The sequence below is a fragment of the Poecile atricapillus genome, chromosome 3 (assembly GCF_030490865.1).
Source record: "Poecile atricapillus isolate bPoeAtr1 chromosome 3, bPoeAtr1.hap1, whole genome shotgun sequence".
Taxonomy (NCBI): Eukaryota; Metazoa; Chordata; class Aves; order Passeriformes; family Paridae; genus Poecile; species Poecile atricapillus.
Window position 1 is genome coordinate 67,961,838 of NC_081251.1, and position 19,978 is coordinate 67,981,815.

General features: G+C 36.8%; 1 protein-coding gene across 1 annotated transcript; it reads right to left on the reverse strand.

Annotated features, from left to right (window-relative positions):
• Window positions 1-1,721: 1,721 nt before the first annotated feature.
• On the reverse strand, window positions 1,722-18,993 carry EXO1 (exonuclease 1). The gene is made up of 13 exons (XM_058835928.1): window positions 18,833-18,993; window positions 16,439-16,558; window positions 15,437-15,560; window positions 14,528-14,665; window positions 14,096-14,308; window positions 12,549-12,736; window positions 11,600-11,696; window positions 10,789-11,005; window positions 9,595-9,850; window positions 7,632-8,070; window positions 7,006-7,107; window positions 3,572-3,771; window positions 1,722-1,863 (listed from the first exon to the last, which is right to left on the reverse strand). Exons 1-13 carry the CDS (start codon window positions 18,991-18,993, stop codon window positions 1,722-1,724), a joined length of 2,397 nt encoding a protein of 798 aa, XP_058691911.1.
• Between the last annotated feature and the right edge of the window lie 985 nt (window positions 18,994-19,978).

The following is a 19,978-nucleotide window of genomic DNA, read 5'->3' on the forward strand; positions in this document are numbered from 1 at the left end:
TGAAGTCAGTACCCAAGACCTCCAAAACACAAATCGGGAACTAAACAGAAATATTTTTAAGAAATCTGCTTTAAGAACAATGTAGCTTACACATAAGATCCCTTAAAATCACCAGTCCTTCATAGTACAAAACCAAGTAGTTTGTCTCTTACGATGATCCACTAAAGCAGGAACAACTGGCCCTTTGATTGAAAAGGCAGGAAAAAGACAAGAATGCACTGTACAAAATAATCTTGCAACTCCCACGCCGATAAATAAGCAATGGATGAAAATAAAGTGTTTTTATGTTTTCCCTTCAAAGACTCAATCTGTCATTTTTATTATATTTGTAGGAACACATAAAAATTCATCCTAGGCAATTGTTCTATGACTAGAAACACATTTATCCCTGGCCTACATTTGTAACATCATACCTGAAATAATTCTCACTGAAGATCAACACTAAAAATCCTGCTTCTCAGCTGTAGGGATTTTCTAGTGAATGAGAGAAAGCCTGTCCTAGAGCATCATTGCTTCAATTCCTTGTATGCACACCTTCAACACACAAGTAGAAATAAGAGGGCTGATCCCACAAATGTATGTATAACATTCTTTTAAGCAGCTTCTTTGTAATTTAATTCAGCTGGTCACTTTAGTTTCATCTAGTTTAATAGATGGAAATTCTCTTAGAAAAAAGAAGTACATTGCAACCTAAAAGCCTCTGCCTCTCACAGGTAATTTCAAATTTGAAACTCTTCCAAAAAGCTCGAAGGCTGAGTGAAAGTCTTAATCTCAGGAATGGAAAATATATATTAAGATCTTTTTTTGCACCTTCATTTGCCACAGAAATACTGTCCATTCCAAAAAATAGAAAAGTTTCAAACATACCTTTACACTGACTCAAATCCTGATTGGCAAGGCAGAAATCTGAAATCCCATCATACTATTTCATGGTAATTGAGTCAAACACAGCAAGGACTCTAGTCTCCTGCATTCTTTTAGCTGAACACTGAAGCTTGGCCTGTTGTGATGACAATGCTATTTTGTAACCCTACCTCTGAGGACTGGCATTTTGGGTGTCTGTTGTTGGAGAAGAATATAAATATGAAACAGACAAGTTAGACAGAAGAGTACATTAATAGAATGTTATAAAAAAAAAATAATGTGAGAGTTTGGGGAACAGATATTTGTGATACTCCTTTCTGCAGACCCCAAGTTGTTACCACCACCACCACAACTGAATCAAACAGAAAGCTAACTGTTGAGAGAGCAACTCTTACCTTATAGGGAAAAGAAATAGTTATCAGAGTGCTGGAAGTATGCTGCAGACTGTTGTGCACACTTAACAGCAGTTTTAAACTTGTACTGAAGCCAGATTAGCCTCAAAAGGAAAAAAGAAAGAGGCAAAAAATTATTAATTATTACAAATTAAGACAAAAACTTGTTCTGCTGCTCTTGCTCTTGTATGTGAGACCTACATAAAATGCCCAGGGGGCAACTCTAAGTGTTTGGAGAAAAATTTAGCATGGGGACTTTGAATAAGAGAACAGAGGAGTCTGAAATATTTTATTCCAGTTGGTATAGATCTGTACCTTTGAATTCACGCTTTTATAAAAGAGATGATAAATCACTAGTCAGACTAAAGTACATTGCTGGTTTTCAAAGCCTCTTTCTGATGTAATATTCAAAAGGTATATTTTGACAATGATTAAAAATCCGTCCGATTATGAACAGCATGCAGTTCATTGGAATATAGCTCTCTGAACATGACTACATTCCAGACGATTAAAAATTTCTTCTTCTGTTTCTGGAGTGAGCTGTATATTATCTTTGATTGGAGACAAAGGATCTGACTTTCTACAAGAAGGAAGTTTTTCATACTCCCTGCACAAAAAAAAACCAACAAAGACAAAACAAAACCAAAGAATGTTATGATATTTTGTGTTTCTAACCACAGGCCAGTAAGAATATACAGGTTAAAACAAAGCAAGACCCCTCACCTACCCACTCCACCTATGAATAAGTACAAACTAAAAATTTCTGATGCAGTTTTAATTTTAATTTCAGTACAACTGAACAACTTCACTGAAAGTGACAGAATGACAGCTGTTAGCTTTATTTATGAAAGACTGTATGTACCTCATCCTACTTTGGGTTGTACATGGCTCCTTAACATTTAAGTTTTCTGAATAAGTGTAGTTGTATATCTATCTCCTGTGAGCCTTGACATTAAGGCAGAACAGATTAGTGTCCCACATGATTTATTTGCCATGAGGTAATGTAATTGTTAAAACATAAGGCTAATTTAGAAACATCTTAAAATCTGGAAGAAAAAAAGAGTTACGTGAGTTTTGGCAGTAAAAAACCCAATTTGTGAAATGTGTTGAGAAAAAAATCCCCTAAAAGCTAATAAACTACTGCTTACATAGAAGTAATAGAAAAATATATATCCCCAGTATAAACACCCAGAGGTTACAAACCAACCAAAACTGGATGGATAAAATGTGCATGGTGGGAGCCAAATCTTGCAACCATCAGCAGAGAGTGCCACCTAGGCTCCCAGTGCTCTGAATGCCTGTATTCTGATAAATCCAAATATATATGAATTTTTTTCCGTGAGCAACCCTGGTCAGACATTCCCGAATAGAGGTCAAGCAATAAATACACAAACATTTTCATGTCCTCCTTGAAACTGTCAGCCATTCTTACACTCCATAAGGAGGATAATAAAAAGTAAGATTTCTAAAAATGTAAATACCATAAGTCATATTTTTTAAAGAGAAATCAGTTGTATGTTTATAATAACCTACCCTAAGGCCTAAACTTAGTAAAATACATTCATCTGAATTAACACACGCTCAGCAATATCAGCATTTACTGCTCAGTGCAAAGAGTCCTACTCACATTTGGTTTCAAGTTAGTGAAAATAATTTTATTTAAATAAGACTTATTTACTCAAAGTTGAGATTGCTACTTAAAGCTGGGAAAACTTTGCCACCAGGAGTTTTTATCTGAGCCCATGGAGATAGTGTAAATTAGCATACCTACACTTCATGTTTTGTTACTTTTTTAAAATAATCATTGCCCTTCAAATTCAAACCTTGAAGCTATTTGCAGAAACGTCAAGTTAGGCATCTCCACAAAGAAAAGCAACAGCATTTTATAGTGTGCAAAAATGTCTCTTGTAACCAGATACTCCAGCTAACAGAAACAGTCAATCAATTCACTGACATCTTGAAAGCAGAACACTTCTGACAATCAGCCATCTCCAAATGTGAGGGACACAGTTAAACAGAAGCAGTCCTGTAGTCAATTAAATTTAGCAACTTTAATGCAGCTTTTGCATTCAGGTCAAGAAATGATTTTTGGCGTTTGATGGCAAACAATGGCAATGATTTTCATATCAATTATGGTAAACTAAATGTAATTATCAATATTATAAATATTATAAATTGTATGTAGAAAGTACCTAATCTTGTACTCTTGTTATCCTTATTGAATTGTATGGAGAACATGTGTAGAGCTGCTTTGAAAATTGTGTCTTTGTGAAAAAAGCACACAGTGTACTAAGTAAAGGGTTAAAGCAACTCACCTTTTAAATTGGAAGTTTTTCCAGAGGTCACCAACTGATTGCATTGATTGCAGCCCCAGCTTATTTTCAGTATCACAGTCCTTTCTCTTCTGCACAGGTGACAGTTTCCTGCTTAGTCCACTTACTTTAGCTGGTATCAATGGCTTGAGCTTTGTTACCATATGTGACCTTATATTACTGGATTTATGTAATCCAGGAACCTGTGGGATTTTAATATTGCAGTACACATGGTTAAAATGACAACCTGCAGGCAACAGATATTATGCTGCAAAGCTTTTAGTAAAAAAAAGCACTTTACATTGTGTTGAGATAATGCAATCTGAAATGCCACAACGAAATATATTTAGATAGTCTATAATCTGAAAAATAGCATCTAAAGCACAAGACAGACTACAGCTGTAAGAACTGGCAAACCAGCTTCCATAAGTCTTCATATTAAGGATGTAAATACTCATTTCTTTTGAATGCAGTTTTTAAAATCTACTGAATATTTTTTTTTTCTCTGTTTGAAGACTATTTGTTGTGCTGTCATGTAATGCCATCTTTTAGAATTTTAAGAGAAGCAATTATTTGGTATCACTCCCTGTGACACTCGGATTTCATGAAGATGAAACCATAAGCTAGAGCACAAGTAACAGTACGATGACTCCAAGGACCATCAGACCTCTAGCTGGACCTTCTTATCGAGTTTCTATACCAGGAGTTCAGAAAAGCTGTGCTTGGCCCAAATCTCTCTCTCTTAAATGCAACCATACTTAAGTTGGAACATCTCAGCATCCTTTTCTTCCAGGAGAATTCATAGCTTAGTTCTTTCTGAAACATCATGGCATTTTGCCATCCCCCCACCACACACATTTGTTACAAATTTTTTTGCCCCTCAAATACTGTGTTCTGTTTTGGTCCCTATCTACAAGAATAGGCACTGGAATGAGTCCAGAGACAGACAATAGAGCTGGTGAAGGGTCTGGAGCACAAGTGCTAGGAGGAGCAGCTGAGGGCGATGAGGGTGTTTAGCTTGGAGAAAAGGAGGCTCAGGGGTGACCTTACCACTCTCTTTCTTGCCTGAAGGGAAAGTGTAGCCAGGTGGGGGGCTGGCCTCTTCTTCCAGGCAACTAGTAATAGGACATGAGGAAATGGCCTCAAGCTACACCAGGGGAGATTTAGATTGGATATTAGGAAAAAATTTCTTCCTGCAAAAGTTTGTAAAGCATTGGAATAGGCTGCCCAGAGAAGTGGCAGGACCACAATTCCTAAAAGTGTTCAAAAATTGTGTAGGTACAGCACTTCAGGATACAGTTCAATGATGTACGTGCTAGTGCTGGGCTGACAGCTAGACCTGACTGCAAAGGTCTTTTCCAACGTTAATGATTCTCAGATTCTATTATTGAAATGACATTGTTTCTACCTAAATTATTAAGCAGGTCTTGGTATTCCAAGAGGGAAAAAATGTTTAGAATGTAAGCTAAAAATTGGAACAAGAATACTAGAAGAACAAAATAAAATCTTTAAACTGCCTGCTTCTGAGTATTTCACTTATCTAGCACCTCAGTCTTTTTGCAGCATGTGAAGGCACACAAATCCTATGTATCCCTGTAGTACCGAATTAGGTCAGAGTTATAATTTAACTTATAAGTTAAGTTATCTAACTCAAAAGTAGGCAAAGCTGCATGGTGAACACATACCAAGAAATTTAAAGCCAGAGCAGAATTCTCTTTTCTATTATCAGTATTGAGCTCTTTGCTGAGCTCACAGCAATTGTGAAAAATAATTAGCAGTAAAAAACGCAGCTGGAATAGTATCACAGAAAAAAAACTTGAGGTCTTAGGGAGCTCGGTATCACACAGGCATTTGCTAGTAAAAAGCTTCTACTAGTTTTGATATTAGAATTGAGTAGGTAGCACTTCACATTTTGGATTGGAACCACAATAAGAGCTGACAAATTTTTCAGATTGCCTCCCCCAACTATTAAATTCCTCTAAGTAAATCTACATAGCTGATATTCATCTTAGCAAAATCAGAATAAATTATGCATTATGTGATTAATTGCTTCTTCCCTAAATCTGGAATTCATTTTCCCCTTTGGTATCTTCTATTGTATTTAAGACCAGCAAACACTTTCCTTGTTTTACACTTGCAGGATCCTAATTAACTTCCTAACAAGATTTTAATAAATTCTAAAGGAAAAATGAGCCAAAAGTGATGTTCCTTATCTCTGCCTTCCCTCTCCTATGGTCTTACTGGTGCTACAACTCACAGGAGTCCAAGACTCTGAGTGGGCCCAAGTTACAATATGACTGACCTTTTGGTTGTTGTTACTTTTTGACCAAGCCAGTCTTCTGATGTAATTCTTTATAATTATTATTACCAGCACATAGAGGAAGAAGAGAGAATTCATGGCCATGGAAATAAGTGGTAGAAATCCTCCTACTAGTCACTTGCTTTAAACTAACACTATTGTCCTCACAGATTTTCAGCAGTTTTTGTTTTCTGAAGGGCTCCAAGCATGCTGAAATTTTGTTTTTATGGGATGCTTATATTACATCAGTACTTCCATAATGTGATCCATCAATATTTAATACATTCATTCTCCCAGTATACCTTCTATGATGAGCAAAATAATGTAAAACATATTAAACACAGCCTTAAAACCAAAGTAATAAAAATTCTGAATGCCAGGACAATTTCCTTGCTCAGTCTTGCTGAGGAAAAACAGGAAAAATGTTAATGTTCCAAAATACAAATGTCAATTTCTCCTTAACAAATAAGTTCCTAACAATAACCACAAGATGTCACTACTTTACAAAACACACAATACTCTTGCGTGGCAGAGAGAAGCTTGTGATTTTGTCTGTCTACAAGAAAACTTACTAGGGGGCGTACCTAGAAGGATGAAAACATCTGCCTCTTACTTATTTATCTTCTGGCCAGTTCTAATGGCAACACCTAAAGAGTCAGAGCTGTTAAAGTCTTGGAAGATTTTATCTACTAGTCAAATATATTAAGCTCTTAGATATGTTCCAAAGACAAGGAACATAAGTTTATTCCTAGACATCCAAGCAAACACAGAGAAGTCAAATTACAGTTGTAATTTGTTACTATAGTATATACAAACATATACTGTATTTGTGACTGTATATAGTATATATACAACTATACAGTTGCATTTATGACTAATACTTCAATTTATATTATAAAACCTTAAGTGGGTTTTTGCCTGACCTTGGCTTACTTTACACTGAAGTGTTTAGAATCTTCAAACAAGCTGCAACTGTGTTTTTAAACATAGGTGGTTATATTTCAAACCCCAGCTTCCAGGGCAGATGAACAAGAATATATCTTTGTCTTGCCAACATTTGCATTGCTTAAGTCTTCCATTACAGTAGAAACTGATTTTCAGAGTTTAGTAAAGCTCATAAAGTTAAAAGAATTCTTACCTTGGTCTTTATGATTGTACTTTTTTTGTTAGTTTGAGCAGCAGAAAACAGCAGAGACAGAGAACACCGACCATCATTTAGTTTTGAAGTGGAATCAGATTCCTTCAAGAGAAAATTGATCTGGTTTTAAACAGATTTTTTGTAAAAACAATATATGTTTTCGTATCTACATGAACATACTTTAAGGTACTATGTTTTCAGCAGTTCTAAGAACTCATACAAAGACCTGGGCTTTTAGCAAGCTACACTACAAAGGCATGCATACACTTCCAAAACCACTTCAGGGACTAAAAACAGAGAACAAAAGGTGAAGAACCAGGTGTTTTTATGAGACACTGCAGTGATAGCAACAGAAAGACTCTTGACAAACTAAAACCAGAGAACAGATTTTATTTAAGCGAGTATGTCAATCCATTCTGTATAATTATGTTAAGCACTGATAAGAATATGATCATTCTGTGATTCTATTTAGAGACAAGTTTTGTTAACACAAGCTACATCATCTGTAGGGCACCATTATGGAAAGGAGACCTCACTGCCTAATTTCCTTCATAATTTAAAGTGAAAAGAAATGCTGAAACAATGTCTAATTTTCTTACCTTTGCACCTGAGCTGTTTTTGGACACTTGTAGGATTTCTGAAGACTCCAAACTGCATTCTGATGGCTCACAAGACCCATCAGACTGTGATGACTGTTCCAGTTCTATTAAGGGAGTGGACTCTTCCTCTGATTCATCACACATTGCCCCATTAATCTGATCTTCCTGGGATACAGTGCAGTTGTTTCTCTGCTGGTAAAACTGCTGTGAAAATACAACATGAGATGGACCAAGATTTCCTGAGTTACTTTTGAGGCTGCTAAACCACTGGAAATAACTTTTCTGCATTTCTCCAGAAGGTGCAGACACAGTCCGTGATGATTTTTCAATTTCTGAAAACCTAGAAACATCTTCAGCTACCTGTTTTACTTCCTGTTTCTGGCAATCCTGCTCAGCATCTTGAGTTAAATCACCATCTTCCTTCTTTGCTGTACTGTCAAACACAACTGCATCATTGCAGAAAAACCTAAAAAAGAAAAAAAAAAGGTGAAGGCAAGGAGGAAGAAAATGATGCTAGTTATGTAAATGAGTATGTCATTGCCAATCATTGTCTCAATACATCAATTTTCAAGGTACGCTTGCAGACAAATTATTTTGGCAATGGCATTCTTTGACTAAAATACTGAGGTGATTCTTCACCTGAAAGAGAAGGATCTAGAAATCCTACAAAACTTTAGAATATATTAATTAATGATGACAAAGCTAGCAGTGAAATAGTTCAGCACCACTTACCAAGGAAAACAGAACCTTACTACTTTTTTTTCTATGCTATAGCAGCAGCTCCTGAGCATACTGAGCACATATTTAGGGAAGAACCCATCATCAGAGACAACTTAGTTTTTGATGCAATAAAAAACCTTTCAAAAATTTTCAGCTCAGAAAGGTGTGCTTTAAAACTAAGGTATTACTGCTCTATAAAATCGCACTGCTCAAAAATACTCGGACTATTTAATAGTAGACTTAACTGTGATAATGATTTGTAAAACAAATCCAAGTAGTTGTGGCCAAATGTGACTAAATAAAAATACCCCAAAAAACAAACAAAGTCCCTGTTCTCAAAGTGTTGCTGCAGAGATCAGCAGTGTCAGCTGAATGAGATGGGATAAGAAGAGGTATTTGCCATAGAGTATGACCAGGTTTAGCTTTACTGAAACAAACAAAAAACCCTGTCAACTTAAGTTCATGTATTCATTAACTGCTCATGTATTTGCCACAAAGTAGTTACTTTTGGGTTTTTTTGAGCTATGTCACATGTCCTTTACCTGAAAAAAAACCCCAAGCCAATTCCTAATTAATTTTGATACCCAGAGATTTCAAATATGTTTTTGAGAGCCACTAAATTGATCACATAGCTGGACCACCTCTCCTACAAAGACAGGTTGAGAAAGTCAGGGCTGCTCAGCCTAGAGAATAAAAGGCTCCAGTGAGACCTTATAGCACTTGCAGTACCTACAGGGAAGGCTGCAGGAGAGCTGGAAAGGGACCAGCTTTCATACGGGTATGTAGTGACAAGACAAGAGGGTGTGATCTTAAGCTGAAGGAGGTTGAAATTAGATATTGGGAAGAAATTCTTCACTGTGTGGTGAATGTGAGTGTGGTGGAACAGGTTGCCCAGAGAAGCTGCAGATGCCCCATGCCTGGAAGTGCTCAAGATCAAGCTGGATGGATCTCTGAGCAATCTGGTCTAGTGAAAGATGTCCTGACAATATCAGGGGAGTTGGAACAAGATGATTTTAAGGTCCCCTCCAAACCAAGCCAGTCTATGATTCTATGAATAGTCTCAGCCTTCACTTCTGCAGTAAAAAATGAACATTATCTGTCTCACAAATAGATAGCATGCCTAGCACAAAGGATCCACCATCTTGGCTGAGATGCAATACAGTTGCATAAAATGTTTGAGGTAGCATTTTTCCTATTTTCAGTATTCAGACTATTTTAACAACCAGGACAGCAAATAATATTCTGCTACTTAAGAAAACACGTGACATACCTGCTTCTTGTTCCTGGAACAATTACAGCATCCTTCTCTTTGCTTTTCTTTTGTAAAAATGAAGCAAATTTATTTCTAACTCTGGGTACAGAGTTAGAGCTTTCTTGAGTGATGGAAATTCCTGGAGAATCAAGACTTTTCATTGCTGACACATTCTTTTGTGCTTGACCATCATTATCATTCTCCTTCTTGATTCTTTTTGTTTTTGAAAATGAATATTGCTTCAACAGATCTCCATCTGAGATTTCTTCTGAATCTAAGGACAATTTAAGCATCACTGTAGAAGCACATTCTACAGTTAACCAGGTTTGAGTTAACTAGACATTACATATTTACTCTCACAGGCTTAAAAATATTAGTAAGGTCTGGTAAAATTATTGACACTAGAGTTTAGATGTCTTTAACACCATTGCTTTCTAGTACATAGCCTTAAAAATAACTCGGTGAAAAGGTAGATGGAGTGAAAGCAGAACAACTACAATGAAATTACATTTGATTTAAAGGCAGGTTGCTAAACTACCTACAGACTTTAATAAGCGAGGGAAAAGGAAGATACCAGCAGTAACAAAGGAAAAAAGTAAAGCCCCAGCAGTATAATCAGAAAGCAAAGGAAAACACTTAACATATAAAGGACAATAGGAACAAAAAAGTGCCTCTTCTATTACAAGCCCACAGTTTATCTGAGCACATGTAACTCAGGTGGTAGAGAAGACAAGATATCACAGATGCACTAGAGAAAGTGAAAAAGTTGGCATATAGAGCATCTATACAGGGGATAGAGGCAGCACAGTCTGAGTATAGCAAACATTCTTTATGTTTTCTGTCTGGCCTAATATCAATGCTAGGAAAAGCAGACAGTTTTAATTTCTTCACGAGCCATTTTAAGATAGAAATTAAAACCAAAACTATTTCCAAATACAGATTGTATTAAACATAACTTGAAATTGAAACCACCAGAGTTTTATAGCAAACCAAAGAAAGTTAAAATCAAGTCCTGTTGAAAGTTTGCTGTCACCCTCAATCATTATCTAGGTTTTAATATTATGGCTTGTTAGTCTTGTAGCTTGTTGAAAAGAGAATACAGACAATAACATTCAAGAGTTAAACCTCTAAAGCCTCATACAATAAAGTAAAACATAAAATCTTTTTTTTTACCCCCAGCCTCATTCATATACTTATTTCATATAAACATACCACTCCTTGGCCTTTTTGCCAAGAGCTCTTTGCCTGCAAGCTTTAGTCCTTTAAGACTGATTATTTTCTCCATGCCTTTAGTTATTGGTTTCTCTGGGAAATACATTTTAGGAGGAGCAGGATCTTCAGTGGGGTCAAACTTGTATTCTCTGCTCCAAATGCTACTGACATGATTATCACGTCGGTCATTCCAGCCACAACTTCTCTGCTGCACAGGCTACAAAAAAACAATTAAAATAAAAAAACCAAGACATAGCTTTATAATCCTGCCTTCTATATCTGATTTCCTGACTTATCATACGTGGAAGGAAATGTTGACATTTGTAAATCTAGTGACATACTCTCCATAAACCCTTCTTTTGTTCCCACAATTCTCATGCTTTTCATACTTTATGTTGTGCTCCCATGATGTCTTCATTTCAGTATGGCATAAGTAACTAACTGCTCATCTCAGACCAAATTTAAAGTTTAAAAATTTATTTCTATTCAGGAAACAATTCTGGATTATTCTTGGAAGTTTTCCCAAGCCCTTTGAGAACTTTCTCTTTAAACCAGTTACCTCTGTAAATAGATTTAACAACTTACCAAAAAAGTCTGAAAGTAAAACAGATATTAAAGTCAAATACCATGAAAAATAAAACTTCACCTTTAAAAAGAGTGAGAATTATGTGTGTAGGAGCAGACATATTCTGTAATACCAGAAAAGCTTTCACAGACAATTAATTTGAGGATAACATTCAATCACATTTTCCTGTTAACATTCAGACCCACATCATATTCTTAATATCTAACTTCATAACAAAGACATTACCTGTGCCACGTCAGGGTTATAATCATCAACTTGTTCCATTGTATTGATATCAATATTGCCAATAGCAATTTGAAAAGCAGTACCATCACCAACATGTCTGTTCCCATCATAGTAAGGGAAAATATCTGAATATTACATTATATTTCAACAACTGTACCATGAAAGTTAGAACAGCTGCTTTCCCCTTTTCCAGCTAAAAAGCATGGCTAGACTATTAACCCAAAGGATTAATACTACTACTCCTGGCTTATTCTGATCTAACAGTAATTGTAAGAGATCTACAGTCTTTGGCAAATCATGAAAGTCAAAATTAAATCCTTCAGTTATCAGCAGGAGAGGTAGTACCTTTCTCCTTCCTAATTTCTGCAAATGCCAGAGATCAGATGGCTTGAACATACAAAGCTAACAACTACTTTAACACTCCACTCTCTTCCTTCATTTTCCTAATCTTCCATGCTGAAATTTATATTGCACAGATGTGGCAAAATGCTACCTTTTCTATATGAAGGGGTATCTGGTAAAACAGGAAATGCTAAGATTAGAGACTGAGTTGAGCACAAATTGCAAGAATTAAACTAGAAGAGATTATAACAAAACACAGGCAGAAATTCAAGACAGTCATAAAGCAGTCAGTTTATATTTAAACTGTATTTAAAAATTTGTTTTCTAAAGAAAACAACCATATCAATAATTTCTACCTAGAACTATGTATCAATAATAGGTCAGTTAGTTACTCCCTGCACTTTTAAAAAAATGATTAAAACCAGAGCAAAGGAGAGAAGAAGAAACCCCATGAAAGTTTATGACTGTAGAAAAGCCAGGCTTTAGTCAAAAGCAGGGATGCAACGACAAAAAAAATCTAAGTACATCACAGATGCAATGAAAGTTGTAAGATACCATATCAGCTCACCCTTATTTCCCCATTTTGCTGTTTCAACACAAAGGATACCGTCCTGCGTAAGTTAGTGTTTCTGGATCAACATCATCTCCATATGCATTCAGAGGAACTAATTTTCTGTTGACAGGATCAAAAACTAACTGATACAGGAATGTATTATTAGCTCTGGTAAAACCCTGTATGTATTCTTCTGATACTGTTATATTCATCTTCAAGTACTGCCCCATTTTCTTAATAACCTGTCAAAAAAGAAATTACTCAACTGTTTCATTTTAACAGGTCACATGAAAGGTAAATACATTTCAATTATTAATTATTTTTCATTGTAATTAAATGTAGAATGAGCATCTGACTGCAACAAGCAGATTCAATTTAAATAGGGGAAGGAACGAAAATTGTATCTTATTTTCCTACTCAAATCATCTACAATTATATAAATAACACAAGTCAATTTTATCTCCTTCTTTAATATAAAAATCAGTACAAAATATGATCAGAAAAACAGATCATCTCCTTAAGGTGCATTTACTTAAACTACTGCACATCAAATTTTTATCATTCATATTACCAGGACCTATAAACAATATATGGGTGTTTTTATAATGGAAAACCAAAAGCAAAACTAACCAGAACAAACCCTGGAATTTTGCTCAGAGATACATTAAAGCAAATAATGATTTACATGGGAAAATTCAAAGTTCCCTTTTTACTTCCTCAAAAGCCAAACCAGTTGCTTTGATGTCTGCTCTGTATGATACAAAACATTTTAAAATTAAATATCACAGTTCTCTGTGAGAGAAAAAAATAAAATACACTGAAACACACAAGTAATATAAGAAAGAAGATAACAAATTAAGTTAATTAAACTGCATACTAAAATACTTTTCTGCATTAGATTTACCTGCCTCCAGGACAGCCCCATGAGGTATTCTTTTTATTAGCTCTTAACCTCCCTACTCCCTTACAACCCACACATAAGAAGTTATTCCCACCCTCTGTATCTCCTAATATGAGATTTGTTTTAATTTCATACAATGAACAGGAAAAAAAAAAACAACCCTATATTAATTTGTTTTGTATCATATCACATTTTTCTTCATTACTGTTTTTAAAGAAATATAGAAATGTTCATATCCATATGTATGTCATTAAATAATAAATAAAAATTAAATAAATTTCCAATCTCTATGCCTCCCCCACACAGATAAATCTGTACTTATACAAAAGTAACAGTTCATTGAGCAGTTCTAATAACTAATCTGCAGAAGTAGAAGAAAGCAATAATTAGCGGAAAAAAACCCCCATCCAAGTCTTACAAAAAATTAAGTTTTCCCTTCCCTTCCTCAAACAGAATACACCCCCCAAAGGTTTAAAACAATTCTTTACCTAAGTTTACTTTAGTATATTTCCTATTAATATAGAACAGCTTCAATACTTAGGTTAAGTTCAGCATCTTTTTTAAGCACAGGTAAAAAATACTTTTTAGTATTCTCCTTAAAATGGAGGAAGTCAAGAACATATTTTCAATTTGGTGTTAAATTTCATACATACTGATATAGGCTCCCAAAAAACAAAACACAAAGCAAAACTGAGTTTACCTTTATAATATCTGGATTGTTGGCTAATTTTAGTAACTTGCATGCTTTAGCTAACCCAATTCCATGAATTGAAGGGAGGTAGTCACAACCAGAAAGAATACACATATAACGGAATTTCTCTTCTGTAAATACATTTCCAAGCTGCTTGCAGTTTCCTAGCCGACTTTGATCTATCTCTAGTCCATTTCCAAACTTGTCAATTTTCAGAAACACCTGAAAATTAAGAGGAAGTGAAAACAATAATTTTCACCCATGTAAGATGGTTCACTGCACTTGGTGGAAACAAGAGAGGCAAAGTGCTATTCTCATCTCTTCTGTTTCCCACATTTGCTGTAGAAGAGTTAACCCATACATCAAACATATTTGGCAACTTCAAGCTCTGCTTTTCAAATATCAGCAAGAGGTAAAGGCTATTACTATTTTCTTCCATACCTTTTTACATCCGAAAGCCAAAAGATCAGAGTCTTCCGTAATTATAGCTTGAACTATGCCAACCTTATTAAGATAAGCCAGCTGAGCATCAGCTTCATAAGGAGCAACAATACAGTCAACTCCCTGGGCTCGTGCAGCCTGTACATAAACATACAAGAAGCATACAAGTACTTTGCATTAATTTTCAAAAATTACCTCAAGAGATCTGAAAGCATAAAACCCTCTACGTTAAAAAGCCAAAACCATGACCTTTTTAACCACACACCCATCCTGCCCCCAGTAAGAGTCCAATATTTCATAGTTAAAAACTCAACTTTTAAGCACTTTAGATCTATGTACACTGTTTTACAAAAACAACCTTTCCTGTAACACTGTTGCCACTGCATCTGACCACAGGTGACAGCTTCAAACTCATGCAAGTTACATTCTGGACAAAGGAGAACAGTACTAGAGAAAGATTAATACTTTTTGATAAAGACTGTATGATTGCATTGAAAGTATAGCAAAAAACTACTAGAACAATTTTTAATCAGCCAATTTTTTTCCTGTAGTCTATGCTCAGAAACTAGACAAGGGTAAAAACGCAAAAAAAAAAAAGATTATTTTTTGTGTTGCAAAAGTAAAACAGATGTTATCAAATTCAGTTCATAGTGGTAGGAAGCATTGTATTTCGTTTGACACATCATTATTATTTATACAAACGGGCATAATAAACTTAATCTTCAAGTTTGTTAATTGTGCCTAAGAATCCAATAATATGCAGGATAATTAGAGATTAAGCAGGTGGGACTACTTTTCTTTCCTATATAGAAGAGGCAGTGATGTAGCCACAAAAATGCAGGGTAGGATATGCTACCTATTGCAGAGATTTTTTTTAAACTGGCATTATCAATAATGGTGACAACTTACTTTAATAACTTCATGAGCCATAGCATGGGTAATATTTACACTGCGCCCAAAACATTCTCTAGCTTCTGACAGTCTCCCTTCCTGCAACAATTGTTTCCCTCTCAGAAGACTGGCTTGACGTCTCCTAAAAGACAGACAAAAAACATTCACTAATCTCAGATTATTTTTCACTTGAAAGAACAAACAGCAGAAGGGACTAAGAGAGACAGGTAATAAACGGGGAAAAATATCAACACCTTCCAAATCTGAGCTACTGCATAATTTTTTAAAACTAAAGAATTACTAGGTCATTGCATTGACAAGGACAAATAGATTTGAATGTAGAAATTGATAATATTTTCTCAGAAAACAGTGACAAATAGGAACTGAAATTAGCAGTGTAAAAGAAGAAATGCATCCACTCAGATTGCAGTAAAATAAATTTAATGGGAGTTGGGAGTATCTGATACTTATTGATTTAGAGGACAGAAAACCTAATTTACTTAATTTCATAAATTGGAAATTGTTCACTTCATGCTGAAGAAAGCATATGTCTCATGAGAATTCATAAATAACAACTACTGAAAAATCCTCATAGCTTCAGTAGAAAGTTCCATTTATAGGGATCTGAATCCAAATTTGAAATAAGTTTATCTTCTTAGTTGTAGAGAAAGATGGGGAAAGGGATGTTATTTTTAAATAAAATTATACAGGGGAAAAAAATATTTTTGTCCAGAGATTGCAAGTGTGGGTAAATTAAAGCCTCTAATACATTACAGGAACTACTGCTCAAAGGTTTGCTTCCTTCCTCTATAAAATGGCTTTCATTTATGAAGTGCATTTCTATTTTTGGAATAAAACCTCTAAGAAGTTTTATGATTTTAGACATAAATTTAAAAATATCACACTATATTGCAGGGGGGTTTACCAGAGCTTACTTCCTAGATGAAGTTTGAGGGTTTTTGATTTTTACTGTAGTGATAAAACTGCTTTGTTTGCAAATCAATACAGTTCGGTACTTACTCTCGTCGTGCCTTTTCCACTTCCTTCTTAGAAGGTAGGGTACATCCATCAAATACCAAAATTGGTTTGATTCCAAACGAGAGGAGCATATGAACAAGTTTCATACAGAAAGCTACGTAACTGTATCAACAATAACAAAAGTAAGAAAAGAAAGATAAACTTTATTGTTAACCACAAGTCTATTACATATTTTCCAGTTGCAGGAAAGGAGAACTCTTAAGTTTAGGACTAACTATAGTTCAAAAATCATAACAGGCTGCATAGTCCCCCTGTATCACAAAAATCTAACAGCACTTGAATGCAGTTTGGTTGGGTTTTTTTAACAAGAGAAACAATCAACCTCCCAATTCAGAAATGGGCTGACTGCTCCTCTCTCCTAGAAAAAATGAAATAAGAATTCAGATGATTTTGCTACATTAGGATTCAATACTGACAAAAACTTGACCAGTTAAAACACAGACTGTCTTTTTACTTTCAGCAACTCAATTCATAATGGCTAGGGAAACAGGAAGCAGACAAGCACAGTACACGATCTTTCCCCAGAAAGGCAGACTAAATGCACTTTTGTAGAGTTGGAAGTGATGGGGGTTATTTAATCTCTCCTTGTACAACTATCCACTCTTCTCCCTAGATAATGGATGTATTCTATTGACAAGACATACAAACCTATCTTCCCATACTAAAAATACAGGCACAGCACTGAAAATATTCCAAAAGACAGAAAAGTTCCCCTTCTGTACAAACTGTGAAGAGGGTATAGGGCCCAGGAGGCAACCCTCCACTGCCTTCAAAGCCCATCCCTTGAAAAAATATTTGTTGGGTGTTCCAGATGTTATTTATTCACTCAGACCTCTCACCTTCTTACCTGTTATTTCTACAGATCTGTACGAGGTCATTTCATCAGCAGCACAGAACTAAAATGTAGTAACTGTTGTAAACACTAAGCAAGCACATTGCAGAGATGCTCAAAGAAAAAAATAAATATTTATTTTAAGGATAGTGTTTAAAACAGCAAGAGCAACCTCATCAACACAGGAAGGGAAGGGAGAGTGGGATGTAGAAGCATTTAGAATGTGAAGAAACTGGATTTACAGCTACTGAAAAATAACAATGATTCTTGAAAGACAGGAGCAAATAGCACTGTAGCTATAAAATACCTTCGAACAGATGAATTTTAAAGTATGAAAGGACTCTACACTATAGTTAAGGTGCCAGTCTAGGATCACATGTGCATGGAAACAAGATTTGTCCGTAAAGTACTCATTTATTCAACCACTCCAAATGACTATGAATATTTCTCCTGACATTTTCTCTTCAACTGAAGCAAGTCCTATTCTCAGGACTCTGAGGAACCCCCACTACCTTCAAGGCAGGGTTGAAACTCCACGGTTCTTCACATTAACGTAAGCAGCAGTAAATATTTGAATCCATTTGCAAAGCACCAACTATCTCTTGACTCCAATCAAACATTTGATGGATCCAAGGTCCTCTGGGTGGTGCCAAACAATAGGACAAGAGGTAGCAGGCAGAAACCAAAACAAGGAATTCCACTAGAATAGAAGTAGAACCTCCTTACTGTGTAAGTGACCAAGCACTGAAACAGCTTGGCCAGAGAGGTTTTCGAGCCTCTTCCTTCTCTGGAGATATCTGAATGCCACGTGGACACAACCCTGAGTAATGTGCTCTAAGGGAACCTGCATGAGATGACAACCAGTGGTCCCTTCCAGCCTTACCTATATCCAATCTAAAACAAGAGCTCACCCACATTTCCAGAAACTGGTGAGAAATGCAAACCTGATCTAAAGTGTGAAGCTGAATCTGAAATATGACCACAATTTTTGTCCGTTCCCTTCCCTAGAAATATAAGTGTCTAAATGTGTTTTAGGAAAGCTACTTTCACTAAAAACAGTATTTTAAGCAAAAAAATCTTACATCTTATTCAAAGCACAACACATCTCTCAAAATTCCTTGGCATCAATACAACCTTTGTCACAGCTGTATTTACAAACTCTTTTGCTTATAAAAACGGTGTCTTAAACTAATATTAAGTTTGGAATTGAAGATTTGCACCTACAGAATTTCATCAGAGAAATTAGATTATAGTTGAGAGTGAGACATGCTAGGGGAAAAAAAAAAACCAAACTGATACAGCCTCGGGTATTCTAACCAAAAAATATTTTGAGAGGTTTTCCCCAATATATCCTTTAATATTTTTATTTCGCACAGCTGGAAAGCTATTTATTTATTTTCATTTCTAAAGAGCTCAACTCAGAATTCAGAAGCAATAGTAAGAAGGGAAACTACTGTAACTTAAGATTTTAGTTCAAGAAACACCAAGTTAACAAAAACTTAAGTTTGTAAATGGGTCAAGACTCAAACATAAGAAAGACTTACAAATCCGTGGGCTCTCCTCGGGCCAGCTTCTCAGCACAAGCGTAGGCGCCTTTGTGCAGCCAGCAGTAGGTGTCCACAGCTACCGTCAGCCCTTTGTATTTCTTCACATGGGAAGGCTCGGCGGCCTCCTTGATAAACTGCAGCAGGCCCTGGATCCCCATGATGCCGCAGAACGGGGAAAAAAGAAAAGAGCGAACACAAAGCCGAGTACTTTGTGCTCTCGACCGTCACTCGCGATCTTCGCTCGAGGCCCGTCAGGTCAGCTCACAGACCAGCGCCACCAGAAGCCCCTGCGGGTGCCCCCACGCCCCCCGGCTCGGGGCCGCCTCCCCACGCGGCGGCGGCTGTACCTCGTTACGGGCCGGTGCTGCCCGGGGAGAGGAGCCGGGAGAAGGGCCGGGAGAGGAGCCGAGGAAGGAAGCAAAGACTCGGTCCCCGCCCGCCCGCGCTTCGCTGGAGCAGCCGCAGCTCCTCCGGCCCGGCCCAGCTCAGCCCCGGGGCTTTCGAACTGCGCGCGCCGAGAGCGGCGGCCCCGCCCCGCGCACCGGGACTACGATTCCCATGGTGCCCCGCGCGGGAGGGGGCGGGGTCTGCGCTGCCGCCGTGGGACAGCGCATTGCTGACAGAGTCCGTCCCTCACGGGCCGCGTGCGGCGGGCACGGCTCGTGGGCAGCGGCAAAAACGTGCTGTTTATAAACATTAAACAGGCAGAAATCAAAAGGCCCCGCAGAGTTTTAACAGGACAAGGGACTGTAGCCAACGCCGTGAGAGGGAAGGGGAGGGGCTGGCACGGGTCACTGACTGCCAAGGATCAGTGAAGCACAGATGTTGTGGTTGCAGCGCTGAGACCCTGGGGTTCATGTAAGAACCCCAAAGTGGTCAAAGTTGCAATTAAGTGATACAGATTCTTTTTCTTGTCTCTTAACTTAAGAGTTTGTTTGCATAAATAAAAATTGCAGTAAGAAGTAAATGTAGGCCAGTATCTACCAGATAACAGTTTATTTTTCTACACGCAATTTTGAAGCCTGTACAGTTCTTAGACACTTTGACTCGGTGGCATGGATGACTCAGTCAGCAGTGTAGAAAGCAGTGTGTCCAGACAGGGGATAGCAAAGTTTAAATTCAATGCATTCTGGCAAGAGCATA